General features: G+C 41.8%; 3 protein-coding genes across 3 annotated transcripts in view; all 3 read right to left on the bottom strand.

Annotated features, from left to right (window-relative positions):
* LOC309550685 (uncharacterized protein) overlaps positions 1-16,596 on the bottom strand; it is a 903,485-nt gene that overhangs the window by 380,028 nt on the left and 506,861 nt on the right. The gene's annotated exons all lie outside the window — the stretch shown is intronic.
* LOC309550707 (uncharacterized protein) overlaps positions 1-16,596 on the bottom strand; it is a 233,561-nt gene that overhangs the window by 11,404 nt on the left and 205,561 nt on the right. The window lies entirely within an intron of this gene.
* Positions 4,895-5,975, bottom strand: LOC309550006 (uncharacterized protein; the record flags this gene model as incomplete). Its single annotated transcript, XM_082250480.1, has 1 exon — positions 4,895-5,975. A coding segment is annotated over one exon (888 nt), but the record flags the coding sequence as incomplete, so codon positions are not given.

Genomic DNA, 16,596 nt, shown 5'->3' with positions numbered 1-16,596 from the left:
TCCTATTCTCAAAGGTAAGCTTATACAGCGGAAATAAGTCATTGACCAGTTTTAAACAGAGAGATCTTGTTAAAGATATTGATCCCTTCCATGATAATAGTGGGGACTTCTTTGCATAAATGTAAAGAATACGGAGCAGTCTCTTAGCACTAGAAGGGATGGCCAGATCCCCAAAGATCCCCAGCAGACAGTTTTTAGGGTTCACAATGTTTGGCAGGCCCAGTGCAGATGAAATTAAGGAGTTTATGTCTCTCCAGAACCCCTGGACTAAAGGACACGTTCAGAAGCAGTGGAGAAAGTCAGCATCCCAACCGCAACCCCTAAAACACTCGGCCGACTGAGATAATCCCATCTTAAAAAGTCTAGCAGGAGTGAGATGTTTTAAGTTGTATAATGCAATCTCTAGAGGATATCACTAGTACAATATGTATCACTGAATTCAGACCAGTCTGATTCTGTAAGGAGTATATCCATTTAGTCTGCGCAGTCTGGAACCTAGAGTAAAGTCTCGTACACACGCGTCGGAAATCGGCAAGGAATTTTCGTCCGACAACCGATCTGCCGATTTTCGGCTTGTTAGTATGATGCTTCCGACAACCGACTCCGACTTTTCGGCCGAAAAAAATCTGGTGTGCAGGCTATAAAATTGTTGTCCTCTGTCAAAACACGGCCGATTTTCGTGCAGTCAGTACAGATTTCGACAGGGAAAAATCTTATGAGCAAGACTGGGCATGCTCAGAGAAGAAAGAACACAAAGAAAGCAAACCAACACATGACATCACTTCTGAAGTAGAATTTTGTCGGGCGGGAAACATCGTGTGCAGTCTAGGCACATTCCAACCAACAAAACACAACTCTGGACAAAAGACGGACGATCGGTCGGCCGATAATCGTTGCGTGTGTACTAGGCTTTAGACTCAGCAATAAGAACAGCATAATACATAGAAATAAGCCTAGCAGGGTCAGGGTGTCTCAGCATTTTCTCTATGGGAGGGATCTGAATAGGGTTCTCCAATGAACCAAACTGCGCACACACTGTGTGTCTAAGTTGATAATAATAGAAGAGATATGTGCGGTTCAAATCAAAGTCCATGCGCATCTGGTGAAAGGATTTGAACCCTTGTAAGGTATATAGGTGACATGGGTATTTAACTCCCCTAGAATACCACCGCTGTGGTTCAGGCATAACATATACTGTACCTCTCTAAGATTGGGATTAAGACATAATGGATTATTGGGGGATGTGTACCATGAGTCTTTGGAAATTGTAGCCACTACATATTGAAACAGGGATAGGAATGTATTTAGCAGTGACAGACCCGGAAGAACCGGAGTGCACCCCCTATATATAAGATTACGGAGAGTTTCCATAGAGGGGCCTCTGTAGTAGTACAGGCATTGGCTGAATCTTGGTGCAGCCAATCATAAACGGGAACCAACTGGGATTTCAAATTATAGGTAAAAGCTAGGGAATGCCAGTTCCGCCAGCTGGGCAGGGAGTTGCAGTGTCTTCATTGCAACTCTGGGTGAACGGACACTCCACAGGAATGCTGTGCAGATTGTGTCAATACGTATAAAAATTGATTTGAGAATTTTACATGGTGAGTTGGCCATAACATAAAGAAGTTTAGGGAGGTAAATCATCGTGATGACATTGGCCCTTCCCATGAGGTCCAAAGGCAGAGCCATCCACCGCTGGGTTCTATTTGCAGCTGAGTCAGCAGAGGGCACAAGTTATTGCTAATGTACGAGGATAGGGCACAAGTTATTGCTAATGTACGAGGATAAAGGCAGCTGGATCACAACGCCCAGGTATCTAAATGAGGATATAACCTATAGTCTGGAGTCCGGGTGAATTTTGTGAATAGCATCGGGTGCCATCATTTCTTAATGACACCCCCAGGCATCTATGCATGTATGCTCACACCTATTAAAAAGGGGCACGTTGGATGCACTTCCTGGTGTGAACGTGCCCTCAGACTGGTGTACCGCAGGATTTTGCACAGTTCTGAAAGTGTCTTGACTGAAAAAAAAGTTGAAAAACACTGGTATAGAGGAAAGAAGGTAATTTGGTGGAAAAGGTAAAACAGCTCCCTGTCCCTGATTTGGAACAAAGTCCCTCCAGCCCTTTTCTCCTCATTTGTCCCTCATTTTGGTCTGATCTATAAAGTTGTATATAAAATGCACAATTTATCTTTCAAAAAGTGTTTCCCAGTGCTAAACCCTTAATCCAATTTGCATTTGTAAATTTCAAAAGCCAATATAAAAGGAATTATAGAGGTAAAAAAGCACTTGTGGGCTTAACTAATCATTGTTTTTGTATAATTTTTTTTACAGGGGACGTGTCTATACCTACATCATTTTGCTAATAGGTGTCCCTGGTTCCTATCTCAAAAAGTTGTGAGATGTGGTAAAACATCTCCAGAATGAAGAGAATATTCCGGCCCCGTAAGTGAGGAAATGTTCTGTCCCTGAAGGGGTTAATCTAGGTTTCCACACTATATATGTGTGTATCATCATCTGCTGGAGATAAAAGACGTCACAGTGACTATGGAGGAAGAGGACAGACATGACGGGGGGTTACTGGGTGTAAATAGAAAACAAGATCTTATTACCTCCTCTACTGCCACTTCCAGCAATGTCTCCTCTCTACTTCCTCCCGACTCACCTCTCACCCGGAACTTCCTATTTATACCTGACATCACTTCCTGTCTGTATCTGACATCACTTCCTGCCTGTCTTCTAATGAGATTTTCTGTGTGGGTAGAAGTGAGATCACCACCGTGTGGAGCTCAGCTCAGTGGAACTGCAGCCCTGAGAAACGTCTGGTAGTGTGAACACGGCCTTGTGCTGTGTGTGTATGTACTGTATATCCTTATAGATGGGGTCATCTCCACTCCCACCAAGAAATTTCTATCTCTCAGTAACAACTGACATCTATGATCTGTAAGAGGACAGTCTTCCCACCGATGATGAAGTAAGAATGTCCTTCTACCACTAATCTCTGATATAAGGGGATCCTTCCCCATTGGTCACCAGAGTATGGACTGCTACACTGACTACTGATATAAGGAGATCCTTCTCCCATTGGTCACCAATGTAAGGGACCACTACACTGACCACTGATTTGAGGGTCCTTCTTCCATTGGTCACCAATGTAAGGGACCACTACACTGACCACTGATATAAGGGTCATTCTGCCATTGGTCACCAATGTAAGGGAGCACTACACTGACTACTGATATAAGGGGATCCTTCTCCCATTGGCCAACAATGTAAGGGACCACTACACTGACCACTGATATAAGGAGATCCTTCTCCCATTGGTCACCAATGTAAGGGACCACTACACTGGCCACTGATATAAGGGGATCCTTCTCCCATTGGCCAACAATGTAAGGGACCACTACACTCACCACTGATATAAGGAGATCCTTCTCCCATTGGTCACCAATGTAAGGGACCACTACACTGACCACTGATATAAGGAGATCCTTCTACCATTGGTCACCAATTTAAGGGACCACTACACTGACCATCGATATAAGGGGGTCCTTCTCCCATTGGTCACCCGTGTAAGACACCATTACACTGACCACTTATATAGGGGGTCCTTCTCCAATTAGTCACTAATGTAAGACACCACTACAATGACCACTAGGAAGAGGCTCCTAGTTTTGTCTGAGCAGAGGTTCAGACTGAAATTTACTTGTTTGCAGATTCAGTGAATGGTTGAACTGAATGAGTATTCCGCTGAGTGGAATCTATTACTATTGCCACTGAATTCTATTGCATAATCAGCCCCCCTCTCCTGGCCAGCCAGACTGCATGTATGGGTTAAGGGTCTAGTATAAATTTCACGGGGGACCTCACACATTTTGTTGTGAGGATATACTGTAGCAACAGTGACATTTACAAAGATGAAAATTCTACAGTTTAACCACTTCACTATGTGCAATGTAAACAGGATTTGCCATTTATCTGCAATTCTCTCCGTACATGGACAGCGCATGAGGAAAGAAGAACTGATAAGAGGCAATCCACACCGGGAACATCAACATTGATAATCAGGGCACTGATCATCAGTGCTGCTTATCAGTGCCCATCAATGCCACCTATCAGTGCAGCCTCATCAGTGCCCATCAGTGTCGTCTCATCAGTGTTGTCTCATTAATGCCCAGCCTTTTCAGTGTCCATCAGTGTCATCTCATCAGTACCCATCAGTGTCGCCTCATCAGTGCAGCCTCATTAGCGCACATCAGAGTCGCGTCATCAGTGCCCATCAGTGCAGCCTCATCAGCACATATCAGTGCCCATCAGTCTCATCTAATCAGTGCCCATCAGTCTCGTCTCATCAGTGCAGCCTCATTTGCACACATCAGTACAGCCTTAGCAGTTTCCATCAGTGTCACCTCATCAGTGCCCATCAGTGCAGCCTCATCAGTGCAAAATGTTTATTTACAAAATTTTATAACAGAAACTAAGAAAAACGTTTTGTTTTGTGCATTTTAACATTTGAGCAAAGGTTAACAAAAAAAAAAAAAAAAACAGTCCTTGCAGTGAAAGGGTTGATGTGAGCTAAATGGAATCACTCTTCTGTGGTCACACTATACAGTGATTTTCTATGATTGTCAGCTCCATCTAGTGGCCATAATGCATTATAAATACTGCAATACAGCCTTATGGCCACTGGATGGAGCCAATGATGATAGGAAATCACACATTTTGTTTAAAAAACAGACATCTGTTTACTAAAGTTTACATTACAAAATGTACTCAGCCAATGAAAGGTAATGACTTCTTTTTTATTTTTCTCCTGCTATCAATGACGAACACAGTACAACACATTATCCATGTCTTTGGTGATCTCTGATCTCCTTATGAACTGTTTCTTACATGATGAAGATCAGCCATGGAGTATATCTGAGGTGTATATCAGGGTGTGCTTCTTCCCCACATGAGAGATGTGATCTCCAGCAACATTCATAGAGAAGACATTTCCTGCACTCGAGGCACAAATACACCTTGAGGGTTGTGTGGGTTCCTTACCGTACAGAAAGACAGGACTTCAGTGAGGAGCCATTCCCTCACTCAGGACAGGAAAATGGCTTCTCCCTCATGTGAGATCTCTGATGTCTGTAAAGACTGTACTTCACTGAAAAACATTTCCCGCACTCAAGACAAGAATATGGCTTTTCACCCATGTGATATGTCTGATGTTTATGAAGATTGGACTTTTCTGAAAAACATTTTCCGCACTCAGGACAGGAAAATGGCTTCTCTCCCGTGTGAGACCTCACATGTAAGACAAGTTTAGATTTTTGTACAAAACATTTCCCACACTCAGAACAGGAATATGGTTTTTCCCCCGTGTGAGACCTCTGATGTCTGAGGAGTACTGATTTTTTTACAAAACTTTTTCCACACTCAGAACAGGAAAATGGCTTCTCCATTGTGTGAGTCCTCTGATGTGCGACAAGATGTGATTTTTTTACAAAGCATTTCCCACACTCAGAACAGGAATACGGGATCCCACCTGTATGCAGTTTCTGATGTGTAGAAAGAGAGCATTTCACTGAAAAACATTTCCCGCACTCAGGACAGGAAAATGGCTTCTCCCCGGTGTGAGACCTCTGATGTCTGACAAGTTTTGATTTCTCTACAAAACATTTTTCGCACTCAGGACAGGAATATGGCTTCTGCAATGTGTGGGATCTCTGATGTCTGTGGAGACTGGATGCCTTTGAAAAACATTTCCTGCACTCAGGACAGGAATACGGCTTCTCCCCTGTGTGAGATCTTTTATGCACATTAAGATGGGATTGATAAAAGAAACTCTTCCCGCAATCAGTACAGGAAAACCTCTTATCTGTTGGAAGGACGGCACCGCCCCTCACAGTCTGAGGTTCCTCAGGATAAGAGGAATACGATGGTCCGGCACCGTCCCACACAGTCTGAGGTTCCTCAGGATAAGAGGAATACGATGGTTCGGCACCGTCCCTCACTGCCTGAGGTTCCTCAGGATAAGAGGAATACGATGGTCCATCTACACTGTGTGGTGCCGGATGGACATTTGAGGTAGCCGGGTTTTCTCCTGGACTATACTGTATGATGTCCTCATCTTCTACTTTACAGTCTGGAGACAAAGTGAGACAATCCCCTGAGGTTTTCCTCATCTCCCGTCCATCTACTAAAATAGAAATAAAAAGATTATTACTAGACATGAGCAGATTGGTTCCTCTAAACCAGGACTCCACCCACATCAGGCAGCTTTGTCTATGAGGGTCTTACAATTCCCCCCTCAAGGTAACTAGTAAATGGGTCCTCTGATCTCCTACCAGTTCATTTCTTTATTCATGGTCCTTAGTCAGAGAGTGAGGAAACAACGAGAACTGTCTTTTATAGGAGTGACAGTGATGAGGGGATTATAGGACGAGTGTCCCCATCCACCTCCATCACTCATTGCCATCTTCCCAACACAAGAAGTACTGCACTTCCTTATTTAGTCCATGATTTAGTCATGAATAACAGCGGGGCTGAGCCCCACCAGAGGTCAGAGAGTTAGGATGGGGGGAGAACAACCAAGATGAAGACTGGACTGATCCTGAAGACCACCATCATTGGGTTACTGACTCCTCCCTCATTACCACTTTCTGTTTAAGGTTCCAAAGTTTGAGGATGTTATCACATTATTATCAACATAAAAGTCTGTGCTCCAATCAAATTATCAGATATAAAATGTCCAGTTGGTAGAAAATGGGTGTAACAAAAGAGAATACATATTACATGTATATAGCAGTAGGTAAAAGGTGTGTAGCACCCTCTAGTGTGCTGCTAGTGGTAGTGCAGGTAAAACATGGTTTGGCTCACGACTACGCCTGGGTAATGGAATCTGGGTCAGGGTTATTAGAGTTCAGGGCTGGATGACTCATCCAGGCAGCTCTTTAGTGCCTCCCCCTGGTTCTAGAATGTTAGAGAATGTTCTAGAAATTAGTGGGTGGAAGCTAGGGGGGGCATCCTGCATATTTAGGGGCCATGAGCCAATTCCCAGGAGTTGGGCCTCGCAGGGGACTAAGAGAACCCCTAAATAGAGATGAGCCATGCCAGCAGGGGAGTCAGTTGGAAGATGGAGATGCAGTGCTGAGGGAGACTGTCGGCGGCCCCTCAAGGGACCCCTGCTGGGGAGGGGCATTACTTGGGCCAGAGCTCAGGTGGCTGGCCTGGAAGGACCTTACCACAGAGGAAGTTGGAGGAGGCTTTCCTGAGAGGCAGTGGGAGCAAGGAAGGACATAGTGAGTAGATCAGCATGGTGCAGGAACAGACAAGGGGAGAGATTGCCACTTGCAGCGGGTCTCTCTTCATCAAACCTTGCCCTGGGAAATCTCCAGTGTCGCAGTCGAGCAAACTGGTGCAGAGTGTCAGTTGGGTAGATTAGGAAGAAGAAGCAGTCAGGTGGGTTGGTAAAGAGGTAGCCACATAGGCTAGCATTTCCTGCAAGTAGAGCTGGGATCAGTGTCTACAGGGAATTTGGAGCAGTTCCAGGGTGCAGTTCACTCCACATGTGATACTTTTCTAAGAGACTGAGAGTTCCTAGCCTGTAAGGGGCTTTTGATGAGCTAACAAGAGACTGTTAGTTTCCAAAGAGTAAATCAATTAGGAGTTCTGCAGAGTAAGTCAAGCTGTGCAGGAGGATCAAGTCAAGCTTTGCAGGAGGATCAAGTGAAAGCTGTAAATAGGAAGTTGTCCCTGGTTCGTTTTTGTTACTGTCAAGTTGGGCATCCCTTAATCCCTAACTCCATCCAAGTTATTATCCTCTCAATAAAACAAAAAAAAACAAAAGCTCAAGGACTGTTTTCTGAGTCTGGATGCAAGTTGAAACTACGACTGGCTTTGCAGAAGTGGAGGAACCCTTTTACTTGTAGCCCCTACAAGGTGCAAAATAGAAGTCAGGACTATGTAATGTACAACAGCATATATAGTGTAGGGCCACCTTTTTCAACCAAGGTGCCTTGAGGCTTCTCCAGGGGTGCCTTGGCAAAATGCCTAGAAATTGATCAAAAATTGTATACAAGCCAGCAAGTGGATCAAAGCTGCCTTTTAGTTACACCAGCCGCAGGTTTCCATTATGCACCATTACGACTTTCTAGACACTGGCAACCTAACAACCAATGACGTTATCAGGTGCAAAATAGAAGTTAGGACTATGTAATATACAACATAAGAGTATATAGTGTAGGGCCGCCTTTTTCAACCAGGGTGCCTTGAGGTTTCTTCAGGGGTGCCTTGGCAAAATGCCTAAAAATGTATCAAAAATTGTACAAGCCAGCAAGAGAATCAAAGCTGCCTTTCAGTTACACCAGCCACGGGTTTCAATTATGCACTATTACGACTTTCTAGACACTGGAAAGCTAACAAACAATGAGGTCATTAGTTAATAGGGAGGATGCCTGTTGCCTGTCCTGTCTGTGAATGTTGCTGAGTTGTGTAAAGCTATTATAATAGTTTTTTACATTTTAGAATGGGGTGCCTTGAGATTGTCTATAACTTTAAATGGTGCCTCCACTGATTAAGGGTTGAGAAACACTGCTGTAAGCGTCAGGACTAGATAATGTGAAATATACTGTAAATTATACAGTGCATAGTTGCCAACTGTACCGTTTTTGGCGGGACAGTCCCGCCAAATAGGACCTTGTCCCGGCATATTTATACTGCCGGGACTTGTCCCGGCCAGTGAGGAAGACAGGAGGGGCGGTCTGAACTTTATTCTTTTCCCTGCGCTCAGTGTGAGTCCAGCAATCTTTATTATCTTGTCTTCCTGCTCAGGATGGCAGGCGGGCGCCCTGTGATTGGGTGAACTGTGGTGGGGGCTGGCCTCTGACTGTGCCTGTCGAATTAATTGTTTAACTTTGGGTATGCCCCGCCCCCGCCCCCGCACTCAGCGTGCTCAGACTGAACACACAAGAATACAGGAGTGGACGTCCTCTGAACAAGAAGAACAACATTCCTCCTCAAGTGAGTCAGACAGTGTAGTGCCTGCCGGCAGATTTCTTTACAAGTAGGGAACACAGCAGCAGTACAGTGTCTGTGCAGCCCTGGAGCAGGCAGGGAGATGTGAGCAGAGCAGCAGCCAGGGAAAGGATGAGGGGAGGAGAGAGAGAGAGAAACAAGAGGTGTTAGAAACTACAGGGGGAAGGAAGCCCTGACAGCCACAATCTGATGGGGGTGCAGGCTCTTGAAGTTTCACAGCATGGTGGCATCACAAAAGGTTTCATTGCATGAGTTACACATGCATTGTATTAAAACAGGGGAGTTGTGGAAGCCACATGGCCACAGCTAACTAGTACAGGACTAGAATCTTAGCTACCACTCCATGCTGGCTCTTGTAGTTCCACTGCAGCTAGAGTAATGGCATTGCTTGCATTAAAAATGCATTACATGGCAGCTGGAGGAAATAAGAATATTATAGATGTAAATATTGATTGCTAGCTGTTGCAGAAGTCCCAGTATACCATTCTATACTGGCTCTTGTAGTTCCACAGCAGCCAGAGGGATGACATTGTTCAAACCACACATATATTGAATTACAGCGGGGGGGGGCATCAGAATTTTGTAGATGCAATAGGATGACTAATAGCTGTTGCAGGAGTCCTAGCTTACCATTCCATACTGACTCTTGTAGTTCCACAGCAGCCAGAGGGATGACATTGTTTCAACTACACATGCATTGTATTCCAATCTATTATACATGAATTGTACTCCAATCTATTATACATGAATTGTACTCCAATCTATTATACATGCATTGTACTCCAATCTATTATACAGTAATCCCCCGCTCCATCGCGGTTCAGTTTTTGCGGTCCCGGTAATTCGCGGTTTTTTTTGTAATGTTATTTTACTATATAAATCATTAAAAATGAAATATTTTTGTGTTTTTTATAGCTCTTGTTCTGTCTCTTAGTATCTTTTATGTGTTTAAATGAGTTTCTATTGTTTTAAAAGTGTGTTTAAAGACCTTAAAATGCTTTTACATGTACAGTGACAGTAAAAAAATCATGCCTACAATGCATTTTAATAGGGTTTTTCTATTTCGCGGAATTTCACTTTTCGCGGCTGGGTCCGGAACGTAACCCCCGCAATGGAGGGGGGTTTACTGTACATGCATTGTATTCCAATTTATTGCACATGCATTGTATTCCAATCTATTACACATGCATTGTATTCCAATCTATTACACATGCATTATATTGCAGCAGGGGGCATCAGAATACTGTAGCTGAAACATGTTGATTGCAAGCTATCCTAGCTCACCATTTTATGCTGGCTCTTGTAGTTCCACAGCAATCCCAGATCAATGGAACCAGGCAGAGATCTATTAGATTATAATGCATCCTTTATTCATCTATCAGTAAGCAAAAGGACTGTTGGAGCAAAATGTGGATTGCCAGCTTTTATAGAACTGTAAGTCTCAGCTGCTGTTCCATGTAGGCTCTTGTAGTTAATCAGCAGCTGAAAGAATGGCATCACACAGGTTTGCATTTCATGAATTATACATGAAATGATCTGCATCCCAGCTGTGGAAGCAACACGTGGGTTGCCAGATGTTACAGAACTACAAGTCCCATCTGCCATTGTATGCAGGCTCTTGTAAGCTACAACACAAAGGCATCATGCAGAGTTGAGTTGCATGAATAAGACATGCATTGTGAATCAGAAAGGAGGCTGCTATAGAAGTGACATGTAGACATTACAAAATGTCTTTTACAATTATATTAATTTTAAATGATGTGTCTCAGCAGCCATGCTATGCTGGCTCTTGTAGTTCCTACTTAGCAACTATGTTTTGCTGGCTCTTGTAGTCCCACAATATTTTAAGCCAATACTGCTTGATTCAAATCAATTTCTGTAGATCTGAGCTATTACTAAGCACCAATAGGCAGTGTTGGGGGTAACGAGTTACAAAGTAACTGATTACAGTAACTACATTACTTTTTTTGGTAACGAAGTAACGTAACTAGTTACAATACTAATATTGGTAACTACACTACTTTACTAGGCTATAGGAGGTAACTACACTACTTTACTAGGCTATAGGAGGCAACTACACTACTTTACTAGGCTATAGGAGGTAACTACACTACTTTACTAGGTTATAGGAGGTAAGTACACTACTTTACTAGACTATAAGAGGTAACTACACTACTTTACTAGGCTATAGGAGGCAACTACACTACTTTACTAGGCTATAGGAGGTAACTACACTACTTTACTAGGCTATAGGAGGTAACTACACTACATTACTAGGCTATAGGAGGTAACTACACTACTTTACTAGACTATAGGAGGCAACTACACTACTTTACTAGGCTATAGGAGGTAACTACACTACTTTACTAGGTTATAGGAGGTAAGTACACTACTTTACTAGACTATAAGAGGTAACTACACGACTATACTAGACTATAGGAGGTAACTACACGACTATACTAGACTATAGGAGGTAACTACACTACTTTACTAGACTATAGGAGGCAACTACACTACTTTACTAGGCTATAGGAGGTAACTACACTACTTTACTAGGTTATAGGAGGTAAGTACACTACTTTACTAGACTATAAGAGGTAACTACACGACTATACTAGACTATAGGAGGTAACTACACGACTATACTAGACTATAGGAGGTAACTACACTACTTTACTAGACTATAGGAGGCAACTACACTACTTTACTAGGCTATAGGAGGTAACTACACTACTTTACTAGGTTATAGGAGGTAAGTACACTACTTTACTAGACTATAAGAGGTAACTACACGACTATACTAGACTATAGGAGGTAACTACACTACTTTACTAGGCTATAGGAGGCAACTACACTACTTTACTAGGCTATAGGAGGTAACTACACTACATTACTAGGCTATAGGAGGTAACTACACTACTTTACTAGGCTATAGGAAGTAACTACACTACTTTACTAGGCTATAGGAGGTAACTACACTTATTTACTAGACTATAAGAGGTAACTACACTACTTTACTAGGCTATAGGAGATAACTACACTACTTTACTAGGCTATAGGAAGTAAGTACACTACTTTACTAGGCTATAGGAGGTAACTACACTACTTTACTAGGCTATAGGAGGTAACTACACTACTTTACTAGGTTATAGGAGGTAAGTACACTACTTTACTAGACTATAAGAGGTAACTACACTACTTTACTAGGCTATAGGAGGCAACTACACTACTTTACTAGGCTATAGGAGGTAACTACACTACTTTACTAGGCTATAGGAGGTAACTACACTACATTACTAGGCTATAGGAGGTAACTACACTACTTTACTAGACTATAGGAGGCAACTACACTACTTTACTAGGCTATAGGAGGTAACTACACTACTTTACTAGGTTATAGGAGGTAAGTACACTACTTTACTAGACTATAAGAGGTAACTACACTACTTTACTAGGCTATAGGAGGCAACTACACTACTTTACTAGGCTATAGGAGGTAACTACACTACTTTACTAGGCTATAGGAGGTAACTACACTACATTACTAGGCTATAGGAGGTAACTACACTACTTTACTAGACTATAGGAGGCAACTACACTACTTTACTAGGCTATAGGAGGTAACTACACTACTTTACTAGGTTATAGGAGGTAAGTACACTACTTTACTAGACTATAAGAGGTAACTACACGACTATACTAGACTATAGGAGGTAACTACACGACTATACTAGACTATAGGAGGTAACTACACTACTTTACTAGACTATAGGAGGCAACTACACTACTTTACTAGGCTATAGGAGGTAACTACACTACTTTACTAGGTTATAGGAGGTAAGTACACTACTTTACTAGACTATAAGAGGTAACTACACGACTATACTAGACTATAGGAGGTAACTACACTACTTTACTAGGCTATAGGAGGCAACTACACTACTTTACTAGGCTATAGGAGGTAACTACACTACATTACTAGGCTATAGGAGGGGCATCAGAATTTTGTAGATGCAATAGGATGACTAATAGCTGTTGCAGGAGTCCTAGCTTACCATTCCATACTGACTCTTGTAGTTCCACAGCAGCCAGAGGGATGACATTGTTTCAACTACACATGCATTGTATTCCAATCTATTATACATGCATTGTATTGCAATCTATTACACATGCATTGTATTCCAATCTATTACACATGCATTGTATTCCAATCTATTACACATGCATTATATTGCAGCAGGGGGCATCAGAATACTGTAGCTGCAACATGTTGATTGCAAGCTATCCTAGCTCACCATTTTATGCTGGCTCTTGTAGTTCCACAGCAATCCCAGAGCAATGGAACCAGGCAGAGGTCTATTAGATGAATAAAGGATGCATTATAATCTATCAGTAAGCAAAAGGACTGTTGGAGCAAAATGTGGATTGCCAGCTTTTATAGAACTGTAAGTCCCAGCTGCTGTTCCATGTAGGCTCTTGTAGTTCAGTGGTTCTCAAATCCGGTCCTCGGGACCCACCAACAGGCCAGGTTTGCAAGATAACTAAATTACATCACAGGTGATCTCATTTGCTTCTCAGTGATTGCAGTATTCTAGTCTGCATCCCCCAAGGTAATACTTAAAATCTGGCCTGTTAGTGGGTCCCGAGGACCGGATTTGAGAACCACTGTTGTAGTTAATCAGCAGCTGAAAGAATGGCATCACACAGGTTTGCATTTCATGAATTATACATGAAATGATCTGCATCCCAGCTGTGGAAGCAACACGTGGGTTGCCAGATGTTACAGAACTACAAGTCCCATCTGCCATTGTATGCAGGCTCTTGTAAGCTACAACACAAAGGCATCATGCAGAGTTGAGTTGCATGAATAAGACATGCATTGTGAATCAGAAAGGAGGCTGCTATAGAAGTGACATGTAGACATTACAAAATGTCTTTTACAATTATATTAATTTTAAATGATGTGTCTCAGCAGCCATGCTATGCTGGCTCTTGTAGTTCCTACTTAGCAACTATGTTTTGCTGGCTCTTGTAGTCCCACAATATTTTAAGCCAATACTGCTTGATTCAAATCAATTTCTGTAGATCTGAGCTATTACTAAGCACCAATAGGCAGTGTTGGGGGTAACGAGTTACAAAGTAACTGATTACAGTAACTACATTACTTTTTTTGGTAACGAAGTAACGTAACTAGTTACAATACTAATATTGGTAACTACACTACTTTACTAGGCTATAGGAGGTAACTACACTACTTTACTAGGCTATAGGAGGCAACTACACTACTTTACTAGGCTATAGGAGGTAACTACACTACTTTACTAGGTTATAGGAGGTAAGTACACTACTTTACTAGACTATAAGAGGTAACTACACTACTTTACTAGGCTATAGGAGGCAACTACACTACTTTACTAGGCTATAGGAGGTAACTACACTACTTTACTAGGCTATAGGAGGTAACTACACTACATTACTAGGCTATAGGAGGTAACTACACTACTTTACTAGACTATAGGAGGCAACTACACTACTTTACTAGGCTATAGGAGGTAACTACACTACTTTACTAGGTTATAGGAGGTAAGTACACTACTTTACTAGACTATAAGAGGTAACTACACGACTATACTAGACTATAGGAGGTAACTACACGACTATACTAGACTATAGGAGGTAACTACACTACTTTACTAGACTATAGGAGGCAACTACACTACTTTACTAGGCTATAGGAGGCAACTACACTACTTTACTAGGTTATAGGAGGTAAGTACACTACTTTACTAGACTATAAGAGGTAACTACACGACTATACTAGACTATAGGAGGTAACTACACTACTTTACTAGGCTATAGGAGGCAACTACACTACTTTACTAGGCTATAGGAGGTAACTACACTACATTACTAGGCTATAGGAGGTAACTACACTACTTTACTAGGCTATAGGAAGTAACTACACTACTTTACTAGGCTATAGGAGGTAACTACACTTATTTACTAGACTATAAGAGGTAACTACACTACTTTACTAGGCTATAGGAGATAACTACACTACTTTACTAGGCTATAGGAAGTAACTACACTACTTTACTAGGCTATAGGAGGTAACTACACTACTTTACTAGGCTATAGGGGGTAACTACACTACTTTACTAGGTTATAGGAGGTAAGTACACTACTTTACTAGACTATAAGAGGTAACTACACTACTTTACTAGGCTATAGGAGGCAACTACACTACTTTACTAGGCTATAGGAGGTAACTACACTACTTTACTAGGCTATAGGAGGTAACTACACTACATTACTAGGCTATAGGAGGTAACTACACTACTTTACTAGACTATAGGAGGCAACTACACTACTTTACTAGGCTATAGGAGGTAACTACACTACTTTACTAGGTTATAGGAGGTAAGTACACTACTTTACTAGACTATAAGAGGTAACTACACTACTTTACTAGGCTATAGGAGGCAACTACACTACTTTACTAGGCTATAGGAGGTAACTACACTACTTTACTAGGCTATAGGAGGTAACTACACTACATTACTAGGCTATAGGAGGTAACTACACTACTTTACTAGACTATAGGAGGCAACTACACTACTTTACTAGGCTATAGGAGGTAACTACACTACTTTACTAGGTTATAGGAGGTAAGTACACTACTTTACTAGACTATAAGAGGTAACTACACGACTATACTAGACTATAGGAGGTAACTACACGACTATACTAGACTATAGGAGGTAACTACACTACTTTACTAGACTATAGGAGGCAACTACACTACTTTACTAGGCTATAGGAGGTAACTACACTACTTTACTAGGCTATAGGAGGTAACTACACTACTTTACTAGGTTATAGGAGGTAAGTACACTACTTTACTAGACTATAAGAGGTAACTACACTACTTTACTAGGCTATAGGAGGCAACTACACTACTTTACTAGGCTATAGGAGGTAACTACACTACTTTACTAGGCTATAGGAGGTAACTACACTACATTACTAGGCTATAGGAGGTAACTACACTACTTTACTAGACTATAGGAGGCAACTACACTACTTTACTAGGCTATAGGAGGTAACTACACTACTTTACTAGGTTATAGGAGGTAAGTACACTACTTTACTAGACTATAAGAGGTAACTACACGACTATACTAGACTATAGGAGGTAACTACACGACTATACTAGACTATAGGAGGTAACTACACTACTTTACTAGACTATAGGAGGCAACTACACTACTTTACTAGGCTATAGGAGGTAACTACAATACTTTACTAGGTTATAGGAGGTAAGTACACTACTTTACTAGACTATAAGAGGTAACTACACAACTATACTAGACTATAGGAGGTAACTACACTACTTTACTAGGCTATAGGAGGCAACTACACTACTTTACTAGGCTATAGGAGGTAACTACACTATATTACTAGGCTATAGGAGGTAACTACACTACTTTACTAGGCTATAGGAAGTAACTACACTACTTTACTAGGCTATAGGAGGTAACTACACTACTTTACTAGACTATAAGAGGT

This window comes from Pelophylax lessonae (assembly GCF_965119305.1).
Source record: "Pelophylax lessonae genome assembly, chromosome: 3".
Lineage (NCBI taxonomy): Eukaryota > Metazoa > Chordata > Amphibia > Anura > Ranidae > Pelophylax > Pelophylax lessonae.
This window is presented reverse-complemented; position numbering and strand designations above follow the sequence as displayed.